This window comes from Heterocephalus glaber, unplaced genomic scaffold (genome assembly GCF_053883595.1).
Source record: "Heterocephalus glaber isolate CG9 unplaced genomic scaffold, H.glaber_assembly_v1.0 deba00001004, whole genome shotgun sequence".
NCBI classification, from domain to species: domain Eukaryota; kingdom Metazoa; phylum Chordata; class Mammalia; order Rodentia; family Bathyergidae; genus Heterocephalus; species Heterocephalus glaber.
The window spans coordinates 5,690,121-5,703,450 of NW_028258179.1; the positions used below are offsets into that span (position 1 = coordinate 5,690,121).

Genomic DNA, 13,330 nt, shown 5'->3' on the forward strand with positions numbered 1-13,330 from the left:
TGAATTCCCTGGGATGGAATATGAGGAGGAGGATGATAAACCCTGTCTCTCAGTTGGTGGGGGAAGACCTCTGAGATCTTTGTGTTGTTGTTTAAAAAAGCAAATTTCAGTCAAGTATGGTGGCACATACCTGCAATCCCAGGTACTCAGGAGGCTGAGGCAGGAGGACCACATGATTCTGAGGCCAGCTTGGGCTACAGAATGAGTTCAAGGCCATCCTGAAATACACAGTGAGACCCTGTCTCAGAAAAATGAAGATAATAATACATAAAAGTTCTGGAACATTTCACAAACAGAAGTCGTAAAGAAATACGAGGGCCAGGGATTTAGCCCAGTGGTTCCGTCAGCTGCCTTGCAAGCGCAAGGTCCCGAGTTCAATCCCCGGTACCAAAAAAAAAAATACGGTTGACAGGAGGAGACTTTTACTTTTCATTTCATTTCTTTCTGTACGGTTTTAATATTTTTCAAATCCCATACAGGTTTTTAAATTGAGCTAAACTGTAACATTTGTTGGCGCTTGGTGGAGGGCCAGAGACATAGAGGACAAGGGATTCTAGAAGGAATCATGGTCTCCATGGCAGAGCCTGGCCCCGTTAGGGTCAGCAGGTTCCTGAGCAGACCTAGTGCCGGAAGTGGGTGGGGTCATGGGCGGAAGTCTGAGACGCTCCCTGTCTCAGCCTGGACCTGCTGGGGCACCTAGGTAGGGCTGTTCTGTTAGGTACTTGGCACAGTTCTTATCAGAATGTTTGTCTCTTGGGGTGGAGTTGAGACAGGGTCTCACTCTGTAGTTCAGGCTGCCCTTGAACTCACTGTGTAACCTTGAACTCTCAGTGATCCTCCTGCCTCAGCCTCCCCAGTTCTGGGGTTACAGGTGTGTTCCACCACTCCCATCTTCAGAATCGCTTCTTATTCCAGCACCCTGTCCTCACCCTTCTCTTGAACACCATGGCAGCCAAGAGGCCGGAGAGGCTCTTCCCAACAGTGGGTGCCTGTGGATCAGACCCCATAGTTGTGGGGCACTGAAGGAAAGCAGTGTCCACACCCAAAAGACCCCTGCAGCCCTTCCCTGAGGCTCTTCAGGCACTGGGGTGGTAGAAAGGGAGGCCTTGCCCAGGACTGTTGCCTAGGGGCCCCCACACAGTGGCCAGCCAGCCACGAGGGACAGCGTCCGGATCCCTTGGGCCATGCCAGGGACTCTGTCTTCGCAGCAACACAGGAACTGATGTGTCTGCCAGATTCTGATGACATCTTTGATCTATTCCAGGTACCGTAACTGTGTCTACACTTACAGAATCCTGCCCAGCGAGGAGGACAAGTTCACTGTCCAGGTAAGCTGTCCTGAGGGGCAGGAGGAGCATGTGTCCCATGTTGCCTGGTCCTCCGCCTCCCAAAGCCCAGGCACAGCTCTGCCCTACCACATGATGGAGCAAGTGTGCCCGGGGTTATTTGTGCTTGTGAGTGTGCAAAGGGCACAGTGGTGAAGAAAGAAGCCCAGAGGAGAAAAGTCTGTGTTTGTGGTTGTGCAATATTTTTCCCTGGCCCTCGCCAGTGAGGGACAGGAGAGAAGGCTCAGCGGGCGACGGGGCCGAGGGCTGCAGGGCCCACTGGGGTCACCACGCCGAGTCTCACTGCACGGGACTCAGGGCTGAATTTCAAAAGGAAAAACTGCACTGCTCTGAGCCTGGCAGGACCACCCCGGGCCTGGTCTGTGGGACAAACACAAAGGGCTCTGGCTGACCACAGTGGAAGCCAGGGAAGCTATTTTTATCTGGCTGCCTGAACACAGGGGTGGAAGAAGAAGGAAGCACTGGTCTCAGTGTCCTGAGCTGGGTGAGGGAGGCTTTGGGTGAGTGTGTGTGTGTGTGTGTGCATGGGTGTGCATGTGTGTTTGTGTGTGTGTTACTGAGCCCACAGGGATCATGGGAAGAAGCGCAGAGCGACCGGGAGAGACAAGCTTTGGTCACCATGTCACAGAGGCCCAACAAGGAAGCCTAAAGGGTTGAGTTGAAAAGAAAGTAGAAGTGAGCTGCTGCAGAGAGGATGACCCATAGCCTGTGATCCCAGCACTCAGGAGGTTGAGGCAGGTGGACCTCCAGGAGTTCGAGGCCAGCGTGGGCCACATAGTGGGTTCAAGGCCAGCCTGAATGACACAGTCAGACCCTGTCTCAAAACACAAACAAGCAAAGAAAACCCTAAAATAGTGTGGTTACCTCTGATATAGGCGCGTCACCTGCCAGGAACACAGCCAGCGCAGGCCAGCGAGCGCCTCAGTGATGCCGCTGTATCCTGGCCTGGGCCAGCGTGAAACCCTCCCCCCCGAGTTCGCAGTGGGGCTCCCTGAGAGGAGTCACAATGCTTAAGTTGAAAGTTGGCCGGCACCTTTGATCTTTCCCCCTTATGGTTTCTTCTATTCCTTCAAAGCAGAGGAAACTCTAAGTATGACTGGAAAAGGCCTGATTCTGTGGCTTTTGTGTGGCACTGTACCCGGGCTTGCGGAGGTGCAGACTGCGGCTGTCTGGAACCCAAGCCCCACTAGCTTCACACTCTTGCTGCAGTGGCTTCCTGTGACGCTGAGTGGTCCCTGGGATTCGTAAGCGGCTGGCGGCCCTGGTGCCAGGGCAGAGAAAGGTCAGGCTGCTCCGGGACCTGGGCTCTGAAGCTGGGCCCTGGCCGAGTGCCACCGCCGTGACTCGGCTCCTCGATGCTGGTTGGCGCCCTCTTGGTTCCCAGAGTCCCCAGGGGAGCTGATTGGTGAGGACCCCAACAGCTTTCCCTGCCCGGGCCTCTTCAAGGCCACCGGTCTGTGTGTGACTCAGCTGTCTCAGAGGAGGTGCCCTGAATCATGTGGACTGGCATGGCTTCCTCAGGCCACCTCAGCCAGGGCAGCAGTGGGCAGTTTTCACAGAAGGGATCCGGCCCCAGAGGACAGGTCTGCTCCCAACCCTGGCACCTGGCCTTGAGCAGCTTGGTAGCCAACACTGGACAATAGGATGCCCAGGTGGCCTGGGAGGTTTCCACCTTTAGAATGCACCTTCCCATGAAAATACAACTCCTAGCCAGGTGTGGTGGTGCACACCTGTACTTCCAGGACTTGGGAGGCTGAGGCAGGAGGATCACTGTGTGTTCGAGGCCAGCCTGGGCTACATAGTGAATTCAGGGCCAGCCTGAACTACAAATGGAGACAGACCCTGACTCAAAAAATAAATAAATAAATAAAAATCAAACAACCAAAAATTCACACCTAAAATAAATGGTGCCAGAGGCCCTAGGAAAGCAAACCGAAGCTCAAGCCTAATTAAGCCCAGTGAGAGGTCCCCAGGGAAGGCTTCAGCAGTTACTGATGGCTGCTTATTTTAACTCGAGTTCTTCTTTTCATTTTGAGGCAAAAGAAACCCTTACACACTTTCCTGGGCTTAGCGTCAGTTTCTAAATAACTCATTCCTCACACCCAAGTCTGTTTGGTGTCCCCAGAACACGGGGCTCTCCAAAGGAGGCAGCTGGCCCCAAGCCGTGCCAAGAGGCCCCAGGGCCTGCTCACCGGGGCTCTTCCCTGGGGGCTTCTTGTCATCACCAGAGCCACCCACCCTGTAAGTCAGTCTACACCCCCAGGCTGGCCATGGCCCTGCACTTCCTCCGTCCTTATTCCTAGTGACAGGGGAGATGCCGAACACTGCTGTTAGGACCTCTAATGTGGTTCCACCTGGAGTGAGGCCAAGGAGGAAGGAAAAAAAGGAGGGAATGAGAGGGCGTGGAAGGAGAAAGGTAGTGGAGAACGAGGAAAGAAAACATAAAGAAGAAAAAGGAGAAATGGAAAGAGAAAGAATGGGGGAAGGAAAAAATAAGAATTCAAGAAAAAATACATTAGGTTAGATGGTGATATTTTGGACAGAAGAAAAGAAATGGAGTGAGGGGAGAGGCAGCTGAGCAGGGGGTGGGGCCGGAGGGAGATGAGTTGCTCTAGAAGACTCTCAGCAGTACTCAGCGGTGACAGGAAGGAGGCGAATTTCACTGGAGGCCGATGTCCCTTGACTCTGCTCTTTGGCAGGGGACTCTGTGTCCTCAGGGATCCCTGTGGCCTGTAAGATTGTGAAGCAGTTGTTCCACAGAAGAACCTTCTGGAGCCTTCTGTCCAACCTCAGGGAGGCCAGAGGAAGGAAGGACGCTCAGCTCAGCTCCTGGGGAAAATGTGTCACACCTGGAGGGGCTTCTTGTAAATCCTGTCTCCTTTTCTGAGCTGGAAAGGGAAGTGACTTTCTGCTCAGGGAAGTGTGACCATTTGGGGCCCTGACCCAAAGTGAGCTGTCCAGCCCCTGCTGCCTCAGAAGAGGACCTGTACCTTGGATCTGGGAGAGTCTGAGGTGACAAGCACCTGCAGAGATGCCGAAGGGAGGCCAGGCCAAGGCAGCCTTCAGACATGTTACATAGACGGCCACATAGCTGGGACCACATGTGAAGCAAACGTGTCTCTTTAGCTCCACCCTATGCCCTCCATCCCTTGCTCCATTCCCACCAAGAATGAATTGAAAGGGCCAGGGATTTAGCTCAGTGGTTTTGTCACCTGCTGTGCAAGCGCAAGGACCAGAGTTTGATTCCCGGTACCAAAAAAAAAAAAAAAGAATGAAACAAAAAATAAAAACTTTTCATGATAGCTGGGCATGGTGGCATGGGCCTGTCATCTCAGCCCTCTGGGAGGCTGAGGCAGGAGAATTTTAAGTTAGAGCCCAGTCTGGGCAACTTAGTGACTTGCTGAGACCCTGTGTCAAAATAAAAAATAAAGGATTGGGGCTGTAGCTCAGGGCAAACGACCTGGGTTTGATCCCCTGTACATGAACAAAAAACTGCCTATGATCTCCCTCTCTGTGAAATTCCTGTGCTTCCTGAGGCTGAGATCGTATCCTGGATGTGAAGTCAGGTCAGCGGTATCATGGGCTTTAACACACATTTAGATGAAAAAGGGAGTTGGAAGTTATCTGTCCCATAGGCTCTTGGGCTGCTTTTCCTGGATGTAGAAAGAAGCCCTGAGGACAGGAGCCAGCCCCAAGCTCTCAGAAGAGACTCGAGCCTTGGGCTGCTGGTCTTTGTCGCTGGCTGTCATGCTACTCCAGGCAGCTCGGCTTTAGGGAGCAAAAGAGCAGGCGCTCTCGGGGCTGTTCCGTCACAAGGTCGGCAGTTGGGCCATTGTTATTAAGCTCAGGAAGCGGGTGGCAGCTGCTACTGTTCCGCGTGAAGTCAAGATTCCGCCTGAGCCACCCGGCAAAGGATGTGGCTGGAGCTCAGCTTCCTGAAGTCACACAAGAGGGGGCTGAGAGGCCTCAGGCGACAGAAAGTAGTGTGGCCAGAGCCAGAGGACAGCAGGGCACAGGTTCCTTTATGTCATGACCACCTCATTCTAGGAGCTTGGTTTTGTATTTTGCTTTTGTTTTATTGTTTGTTTGTTTGTTTGTTTGAAACAGGGTCTCGCTATGTATTCCAGGCTGCCCTTGAATTCACTATGGAGCCCAGGCTGGCCTTGAACTCACAGTAATTCTCCTGCCTCGGCCTCCCTCTCTGGTTTTTGAATATGCTCTTATTCTAGCTTGTCTGGTTTCTTTCTCAGAACCTCCATAGAAAGCTGAGTCCCCTCATTTTTCTGGCCTTCTGGGGCACATGTGCCTTTGTGACCAGGCCACCCCCAACCTTCTCTTGTGTGGCTGTAGAGCTCCCAGTCCTCTCCCAGGGGTCTTAGAGAATTCCAAGTGAAATCATATCCGTGCTGTTTGTCATCTGTGCCTCAAATGACTGTCTTCTTTTTCTTCCCATCCCCCTGGCCATCTTGTTCCTGCTTCTCTGTGTCCCAGAGACTTTTGGTCCACTTTGCCTAGATAGTGACTCTGTTTCTTTTTCTGTTGTCCCAAATATCACAGGGCTGATACTTGTCTCATGTGTTGGTGGGTTTAGACTAGGGAATAGAATGCAAGTGTAATCAATGAGATGTGAGGGGAAGCATTCTATGGGGCTTCTAATAAGAGCCTATCTGTCTTAGGATGAAATGGCCCTATTTCTACCTTTAGAAGCTATCACAGGATATGATAGCTGGAGCTGCTGCCACCATCTTGCAATCATGAGGCAAGGTAGCCAGAGAGTGAGGCTAACACACAGATGGCAGAGCAGAAAGGTGAAATGAACCTGAGTACTTGATGATGCCACTGAATTGGGGAAACAAATAACCAGCCTGGAAGGCACTCTAGCTCTAGACTTCTGGTTTGGTGAGATAATTAATACCTTCTTCAAGTAATCCAATAGGGTTTTCTGTTACCTGCAGTTACAAGTATCCTAACCTAGAGAGGTTTAAGGTCTCCCAGGGGAATTTCAGAGCAGCAAATGTAAATTTTAAATTGAATATTAAATCCAGGCCCTGTGGCACACACTTTCAATCCTGGCTGCTCAGGAGGCAGAGGCAGGAGGATCACAAGGTCAAAGCCAGCTCAGGCAATTTAGCAAGAACCTGTTTCAACACACACAAAAAATCAGAAAGGTCTGGGAGTATAGCTCGGTGATAGAGCACTTGTATAGCATGGCATGGCCCTGGGTTCCATCTCTAGCACTGGGAAAAACCCCGAGCATCAGGTTTCAGGCTACAAAAGCCCCACGCACTGTGGTCTGATCTAGGCAGCCTTGCTCTGGGCTTCCTTGGTCAGGACCCCGCCCCAGACACTCTTAATGACCGTCTCCGTGTGTCAGGATCCTCGGGCTCAAGTCTCACTCGCCACCGCTAACTCAAAAAAGCACAGAAGCCGATGGATATTTCCACATCCCTGTGCCCTGGGAGGCATTGATTTCCTGCTGGTGGCAGAGTGATTCACTCCTACCCTCTGCCCCATGGCTTTTCCTGCTTTGATCGGGAGCCTTTTCTCCCAGGAAACTCCCCTATTCCTGAGGAGCCCTGGGGATCACCCCATAACAATAGCACACTGCCCTCCCCCTGTCACCCTGGAGCCCCCTCCCTCCTCTGTTTGTGGCTATCCAATCTGTTTGTTTGTATGGCAAGGCTGGGGAATCAAACCCAGGGCCGTGCACATACTGGGCAAGTGGTCTACCACTGAGCTAAATCCCCGGCCCTGGCCTTTGTATCTTTATCACTTGAGTTATTTTTTGCCTACCGTGGCACTGTTCCTAGCACACAGTGAATGCTAATAAACATTGATCAAGCCAGGCGCACTGGTGCACACCTGTGATCCCAGCACTCACGGAGGCTGAAGCAGTTGGGCCCTGGCTACAGAACTAGCTGACCATTGCTTGTATCCAAGCTGCTGTCTCTGAACAAGATGAAAGATGACCCTGCTTTTGAGTGCAGTTAGTGGTGCAGCTACCTGTTCTTACTAGAGCCCTTAATGTCAGAATGGCTCAGCTTAGAGATTCCCCATAGTCTGTTCATTCATGTATTTATTCTTCATCCATCCATCCACCCATCCACCCACGCATCCATCCATTCATCTATCCAGCCAGCCAGTCTGCAATCCACTCATCCACTCATCCATCCATCCATCCTTCCACACCTCCACCCATTCATCCATCTATCCATCTACCCACCCAGCCATCCACCCAACTGGAAACTGGGAATACAAGTCCAGCCCCACAGACGCAATCCCTTGCTCATGGGCTGTTCAGCCTAGGAAGCAGCAGTGATCAAGCTGGTCCCCTGGGCCCAGATGTCCATGTCTTGAGGTAGAGGTGATTCAGGGAGCACTACAGTGAAAGGGCTTCCCTCTGAGGTGGTTGGAAATGAATGGCAGGCTGATCCCACAGAGAGCTCACCTGGGAATTCCGCTGCCTCCTTGTGTTCCCCAAGGCTTCCCCTGGCTGTACACGCCCTTACACAGGGGATGCAGTGCTATGTTTGCCTCTTCCCTGTCTCGCTGGATCCAGCACAGGATGGGGGATCCATGAACATCTGTTGAAGGAGCAGCCCAGCTGGATCAGGCCTGAGCTTGCTGCCTCTGCTTAACGTTCAGGGCTTACAGAGCCTCTTTGAAGTTAGCCTTCCCTGCTTGTGCTTGGCAGAGGTGGCCTTCACTTTGAGCAATTTCTCTCTAAAATATGGAAGTGCTAAGTAGGTGATCAATTAGTCATTTGTATAAAGAAACCCAGCATATTGGGGAGAAAGGAGCCCTTCTCCATTGTTGGTGGGAATGCAGAGTGGTGCAACCACTGTGGAAATCAGTGTGGAGACACCTCAAAGAACTAGGGCTAGAGGTCCCATTTGACCCAGCTATTCCCCTGCTGGGGATCTTCCCAAAAGAATTAAAAGAATCATACCACAGCGATATATGTGCACCCATGTTTATAGCGGCACAGTTTGTAATAGCTAAAGCTTGGAAACAGCCCAAGTGCCCATCAACTGGAGACTGGATAAAGAAGATGTTGTTCTTTTATAAAATGGAGTACTACTCAGCCATAAAGAATGAGAAACTAGAGTCATTTATAGCTAAATGGATGCATATCGAGGCCATACTCTTAAGTAAAATAAATAGGACACACATGTGTAAATACTGAATAGTTTCTCTAGTGTGAGAAACTGAGAGTGTGAATAAGGACTAAAAGGATTAATAACTAATAATTGATACTCTGAAATAGGAAAAGGTCCAAAGGGGTAGGAGTTGTGGGAGGAGATGAGGAAAGGAAAGAATGGTAAGGAAAAATTATGAGAAAAGAAAAAAAAATGGAAAGGAAGTATGTAAATAGGGAAGGATGGAGGGGTGAAGGGCGCACAGGTAATTGGGAAAAAATAAGAACCAAGATACATCATGTACAGGTACAAGCACCCAATGATAAATGTAAATGTATTGTATACCTGAAATGTACCAATAAAAGAACTTAAGCAAAAAAAAAAAAAAGAAACCCAGCATAGCTGGGCATTGTGACACAGGTCTGTAATCCCAGCACTTGAGAGGCTGAAACAGGTGGATTGCCACAAGTTTGAAGCCATGCTGGCCTATACAGTGAGTTCAAGACCAGCCTGGACTATATCATAGCAAGACCCTAAGGGGAGAAAGAGAGAGAGAGAGAGAGAGAAGACCCGAGAGCTGAGACCTTGCCTGTATTGTTCACTGCTGTCTCTGCAGCACTACCAAAATGCTTGCCACATAGTAGGTGTTCAATGAACATTTGCTAAATGACTGAGCACACAGTGCTAACTTGTGACGTGCATGGACTCTATGCCTTCCTCGAAGGGGCGGAAGGGGACTGGAGATCTCCAAAGCCGACCTAGGTGCTCCAGTGTTCCATGGTTCCCGAGCTGGGGATGTTCAGGATGTGCCTCATCACCGGAAGGCGGTGGCAGGGTGCAGCAGGGGCCCCCTGGAAGGGGGCCTGGAGGGAGCGGCTGGGGCTGGGCCGCAGCTGTAATCAGGGCACTGTCGGGGCCGCAGCTACGGGAGCCCACAGGCTCCGGGCTGAGGGACTGAGCAAGACACTTACCTGCCAGCTGTCACTTCCGCGTCCCCAGCGCCTCCAGACTTTCAGAGCGAGAGAAGCAGCACGCTGGAAAGAAGAGGGTCCCAGGGATTAGCAATTAAGGATAAAAATACGCCTCGTAGGCTCCTGGAAGTGGGGCACAGAGTCGGTTCGCATTCCTGGGGAGGCTTTCGAAATAATTAGTGCAGATTGGTTTGCGGTGCCAGGAGCTGAAACCCCGACCTCGTGGGTGCCAGGCAAGTGCTGCACCCCTGGGCTACGCCCTCAGCTCCCTGAGCTTCAGCTTGAAGACAGGGCCTTTGCTCAGGTGAGAGGGGAAGGGGAGATGACCGAAGGACACTGCAAAGGCCAAGGTCAGGATGGGAGTGGGGAGGCCTCCCAGCAGCCTCCTCCTCGCCGCCTCCGTCCCTGCTTCCACCCCGGGCCTGACTGAGCCCTGTCCTGGCTCACGGGTCCGCCCGGCTGGTCCTCAACACCTTTGCACCTGCAGGTGTCGGTGCCCTCCTTCCTGCTGGATGGGCAAAGGTGTGGGGACATAACCTCATCCCCAGGTGAAGAAGGCTACGTGGAAGTGACAAAAAGAGAAATGGGGGCTGGGGATCTAGCTCAGTGGTTCCAGCGCCTGCCTCGAAAGCGCAAGGTCCCAAGTTTGATCCCCGGTACCAAAAAAAAAAAAAAGAGAGAGAAACGAACGAGGCCCAACAGAAATGGAGAAATAAATAGGATCCCAGCCTGAGCACCTCCTGAAGCCCTGCTCTGCTCTCTCAGCCTCCCAGGCTTCTACATTCGCTCTTGTCTAACATTTTTCTTTTCTTTTGGATTGAGGAGAATGAGTGCCCGTGAGTATTTGTTATCTCAGCCTTTTCTGGTAGGAAAATAGTTGAGGACCTTCAGACCAAAAATATGAACCCGAAGGAAAATCTCGGACCCTGAGACAAGTTTCCCTTCTTGGGAAATTATCAGTGTAGCCGTTTCTCTAAAATTTAACATTAGAATGTACAGTATATTTGTTTTGCTAAAAATAATGTGAAAGACAGCACATTAAGTGCTCACTGAGGCGATCTGAATAGGCTGACAGATCTCAGACAGCCCCGGGGGAAGGAAAGAGTGGCAACAATGTATCCATAATTGTATCAGGCGGGTCAGCCACTGAACTGTGTCCAATTGTCTATGTGAACTGAGGCCAATTTTTTTTTTTGGTTCGGGAGATCTGAGGCCAATTTTAAGCGAGCTGTGACTCCCGTTTAAAGATTCCCTGCTGGGGCCGGGGATTTAGCTCAGTGGTTTCGCTGCCTGCTGTGCAAGCACAAGTTCCCAAGTTCAATCTCTGGTACCAAAAAAAAAAAAAAAAAAAAAAGATCCCTGCTGGGCTGGGGATTTAGCTCAGTGGTTTCACCGCCTGCTGCGCAAGCACAAGGACCCGAGTTCAAACCGCAGTACCAAAAGAAATAATAATAATGATGATCCCTGCAGATGTTGTGTAGGAACAGATAGTTCACGTACAGATAGTACAGGTTGAGTAGCCCTTATCCAGAATGATTGGGACCAGAGAGGGCTTGGATTTAGGATTTTTTTAGATTTTGGAATGAAGATGTCTCAGAGATGTCAAAACACAAAATCCATCTTAGTGTGAGGCTCTTGGATGAACGTCCAGTATTAGAAAAACAAAACTGAGTTCCTTGCATGCTTTCTCCCATTAGTTCTTACACTTTCCCTGGTATTAGGTGTGATGTACATTTAGAGCTCTTTAGCAAACCGGATCTTTCTTTTCTGATATATCTAGGAAATGTATGGTTTCAGTGGATGCTCTTTAACTGCCTCTCTGAATTCTCTCACCTGTTTTTTCTTTCCTTAGTATGTGTTTGTGATGCATAATAAGTAAATTCATCTTAGGGAACTGGTACATACACACATTGCATCTTGATCATTTTTCCCCCTTCTTGTGATTTTTTTCGAGGTCCTTAGTTTGTTCTTTCAGCTTCTCTGGGTCCGTGATCTCACTGTGTGTAAATAATCATGGTTCTACTTGGTTTTTCTTTGCATGCAACTTACTTAGGGGGAGGGGAGTTCTGATTGCCTGACACAGATTGGTGGCTCTGGTGCTCTTCGTGGGCTGCTTCTGAGTCCCCAGATATTTCTGCTCCAGAAGGAGGAAGCAGATGAATGACAAGGACTAAGACAGGGGTGACGAGAAAAGACATCAACCAGAGGACCCCAGACAGGGAACAGCAACGCACACGGGAAGTGGGCAAGTGTGACTGCTGAGCAGCGGCAGGGTCTTGGGAGCCAGCTCGGGCCCTGTGGGCTCCTCCAGGCCAAGTCCTGGGAGTTACTTCAGCCGCTCCTTAGGCCACCTCCCCACCTGGGCCACCCCCGCCCCTCCTCCCAGGAAGCACTGTGCCTGGTGCCTTTCCTTCCTAGCAGGTGGCCTTGGAGGCCAGGGCAGGGCCCCACCCCACACCACGGGGCTCTGCCAGCCGTATTTGCCACCGCTAAAACTGCATGGTCTCCCCCCTCGCTGTGCCCTCCCCAGCTAGACTCAGAACTTCAGATTAGTTTCCCTAAACTTCACATTCTTGGCGCCACCCGCTACTTTAGATTGTGGAGTGGGTCTGTTTGTTTCGTCCTGGTTCTGCCGCCCAGCACAATTGAGCCATGCATTGGTAAACCTGCCCCCTGGGTCCTAACCTGAATCAGGGACGTAAGTGAAAGTCGATCCCAGCTGCATCAGAAACTGTCTAAGCTGACCTGGGTGTGCTCTCCTTACCCTGGCTTTCTTTTTCCATGTGGTCCTCAAGGAGAAGAAAAAAATCACAAAGCCAGGTGTGGTGCTGCATGCCTGGGACTCCCAGCACTTGGGAAGCTGAGGCAGGAGGGTCACAAGTTAGAGGCCTGCCTGGCCTACATAGTGAGAACCTGTCTCAAAAACACACAAAAAAAAGAAATATTTCTTAAAATTCAGAGATTTTTACAGAACAATCTAGATTTTTCAGCTTCCCTTGAGAAGTGTGAAGTTCGGATCACCTAAGGCCTGCATTACCGTGTGGAGAGGTGACGGAGCGAGAGAACCTTTGCCCTCCCTATAGGACGTCCTCCTTGACGGGCCACAGTTGCCCTCTTGGCCTCAGCTCCACCTGCTCCCCTCATTTACCTCCCCTGCCTGCCTTTTGCAGGCAGCTGAGCTATGACTGCATCAAAGGCAACAGCTCATTTAACTCAGTAGGCTAAAAACATACTGCACATCGGCGTCTCCTGTGCACATGAAAGAAGAACAAGTGTGCCGGGAGATTTGCTCCCGAGAACCCCAGCTGGCTGTGAGCACTGGTTTTGTGGCTCCTCACCAGCCACGGCCGTAGCAATCTAATCTGCCGGGAGTGGAACGGGCTCCACGCCCCTCATGGCCCTGTAGATGCAGAGTACCCATCTTCTGCTTGTGAAAGTCGCGCTGCTCTGCACGGCCACCTGGGCTCCCCGCCCCAGAGCCCCTTCCTGCAGGATGAGGCACAGATGCCTTGGGGGCCCTGTCACTGCCACCCCTCGCCTGCCTCCCCTCGGGCCCTGGGTGCATGGTGCCCTGGCCGGTTCCTCTGTGGGCTGATATCTTCCCCGAGCTGCCTGCCCCCTCTGTTTACCTAAACTGAGCTTCTGCACCACAGATTCCAGGGCGAGCCCTGCGGGGAGCCCGAGGGCCACATTTGTGCCTGAATGCCAACCAGCCTTCATTGTCCTTGTCCCTTGCTGGTGTCCTGGGGCTTCAGACCATCCCACCTACCCATCCCAGCAGGCTGGAAGCTTCCTGTTTGATCTGGGCCTCTGCCAGGGCCTTTGACAGGCTCTCGCTATGCAGTTTAGCTGATCTTGAACTTCTGTGTGGCCC

General features: G+C 51.4%; 1 protein-coding gene across 3 annotated transcripts in view; it reads left to right on the top strand.

The window, feature by feature from the left end:
• Inpp5d (inositol polyphosphate-5-phosphatase D) overlaps positions 1-13,330 on the top strand; it is an 89,077-nt gene that overhangs the window by 13,801 nt on the left and 61,946 nt on the right. For all 3 annotated transcript variants that reach the window (XM_087209426.1, XM_004868084.4, XM_004868086.4), the window contains exon 2: positions 1,265-1,328. In XM_087209426.1, the coding sequence (XP_087065552.1) occupies positions 1,265-1,328 (64 nt within the window). The remainder of the gene's footprint in view (positions 1-1,264; positions 1,329-13,330) is intronic.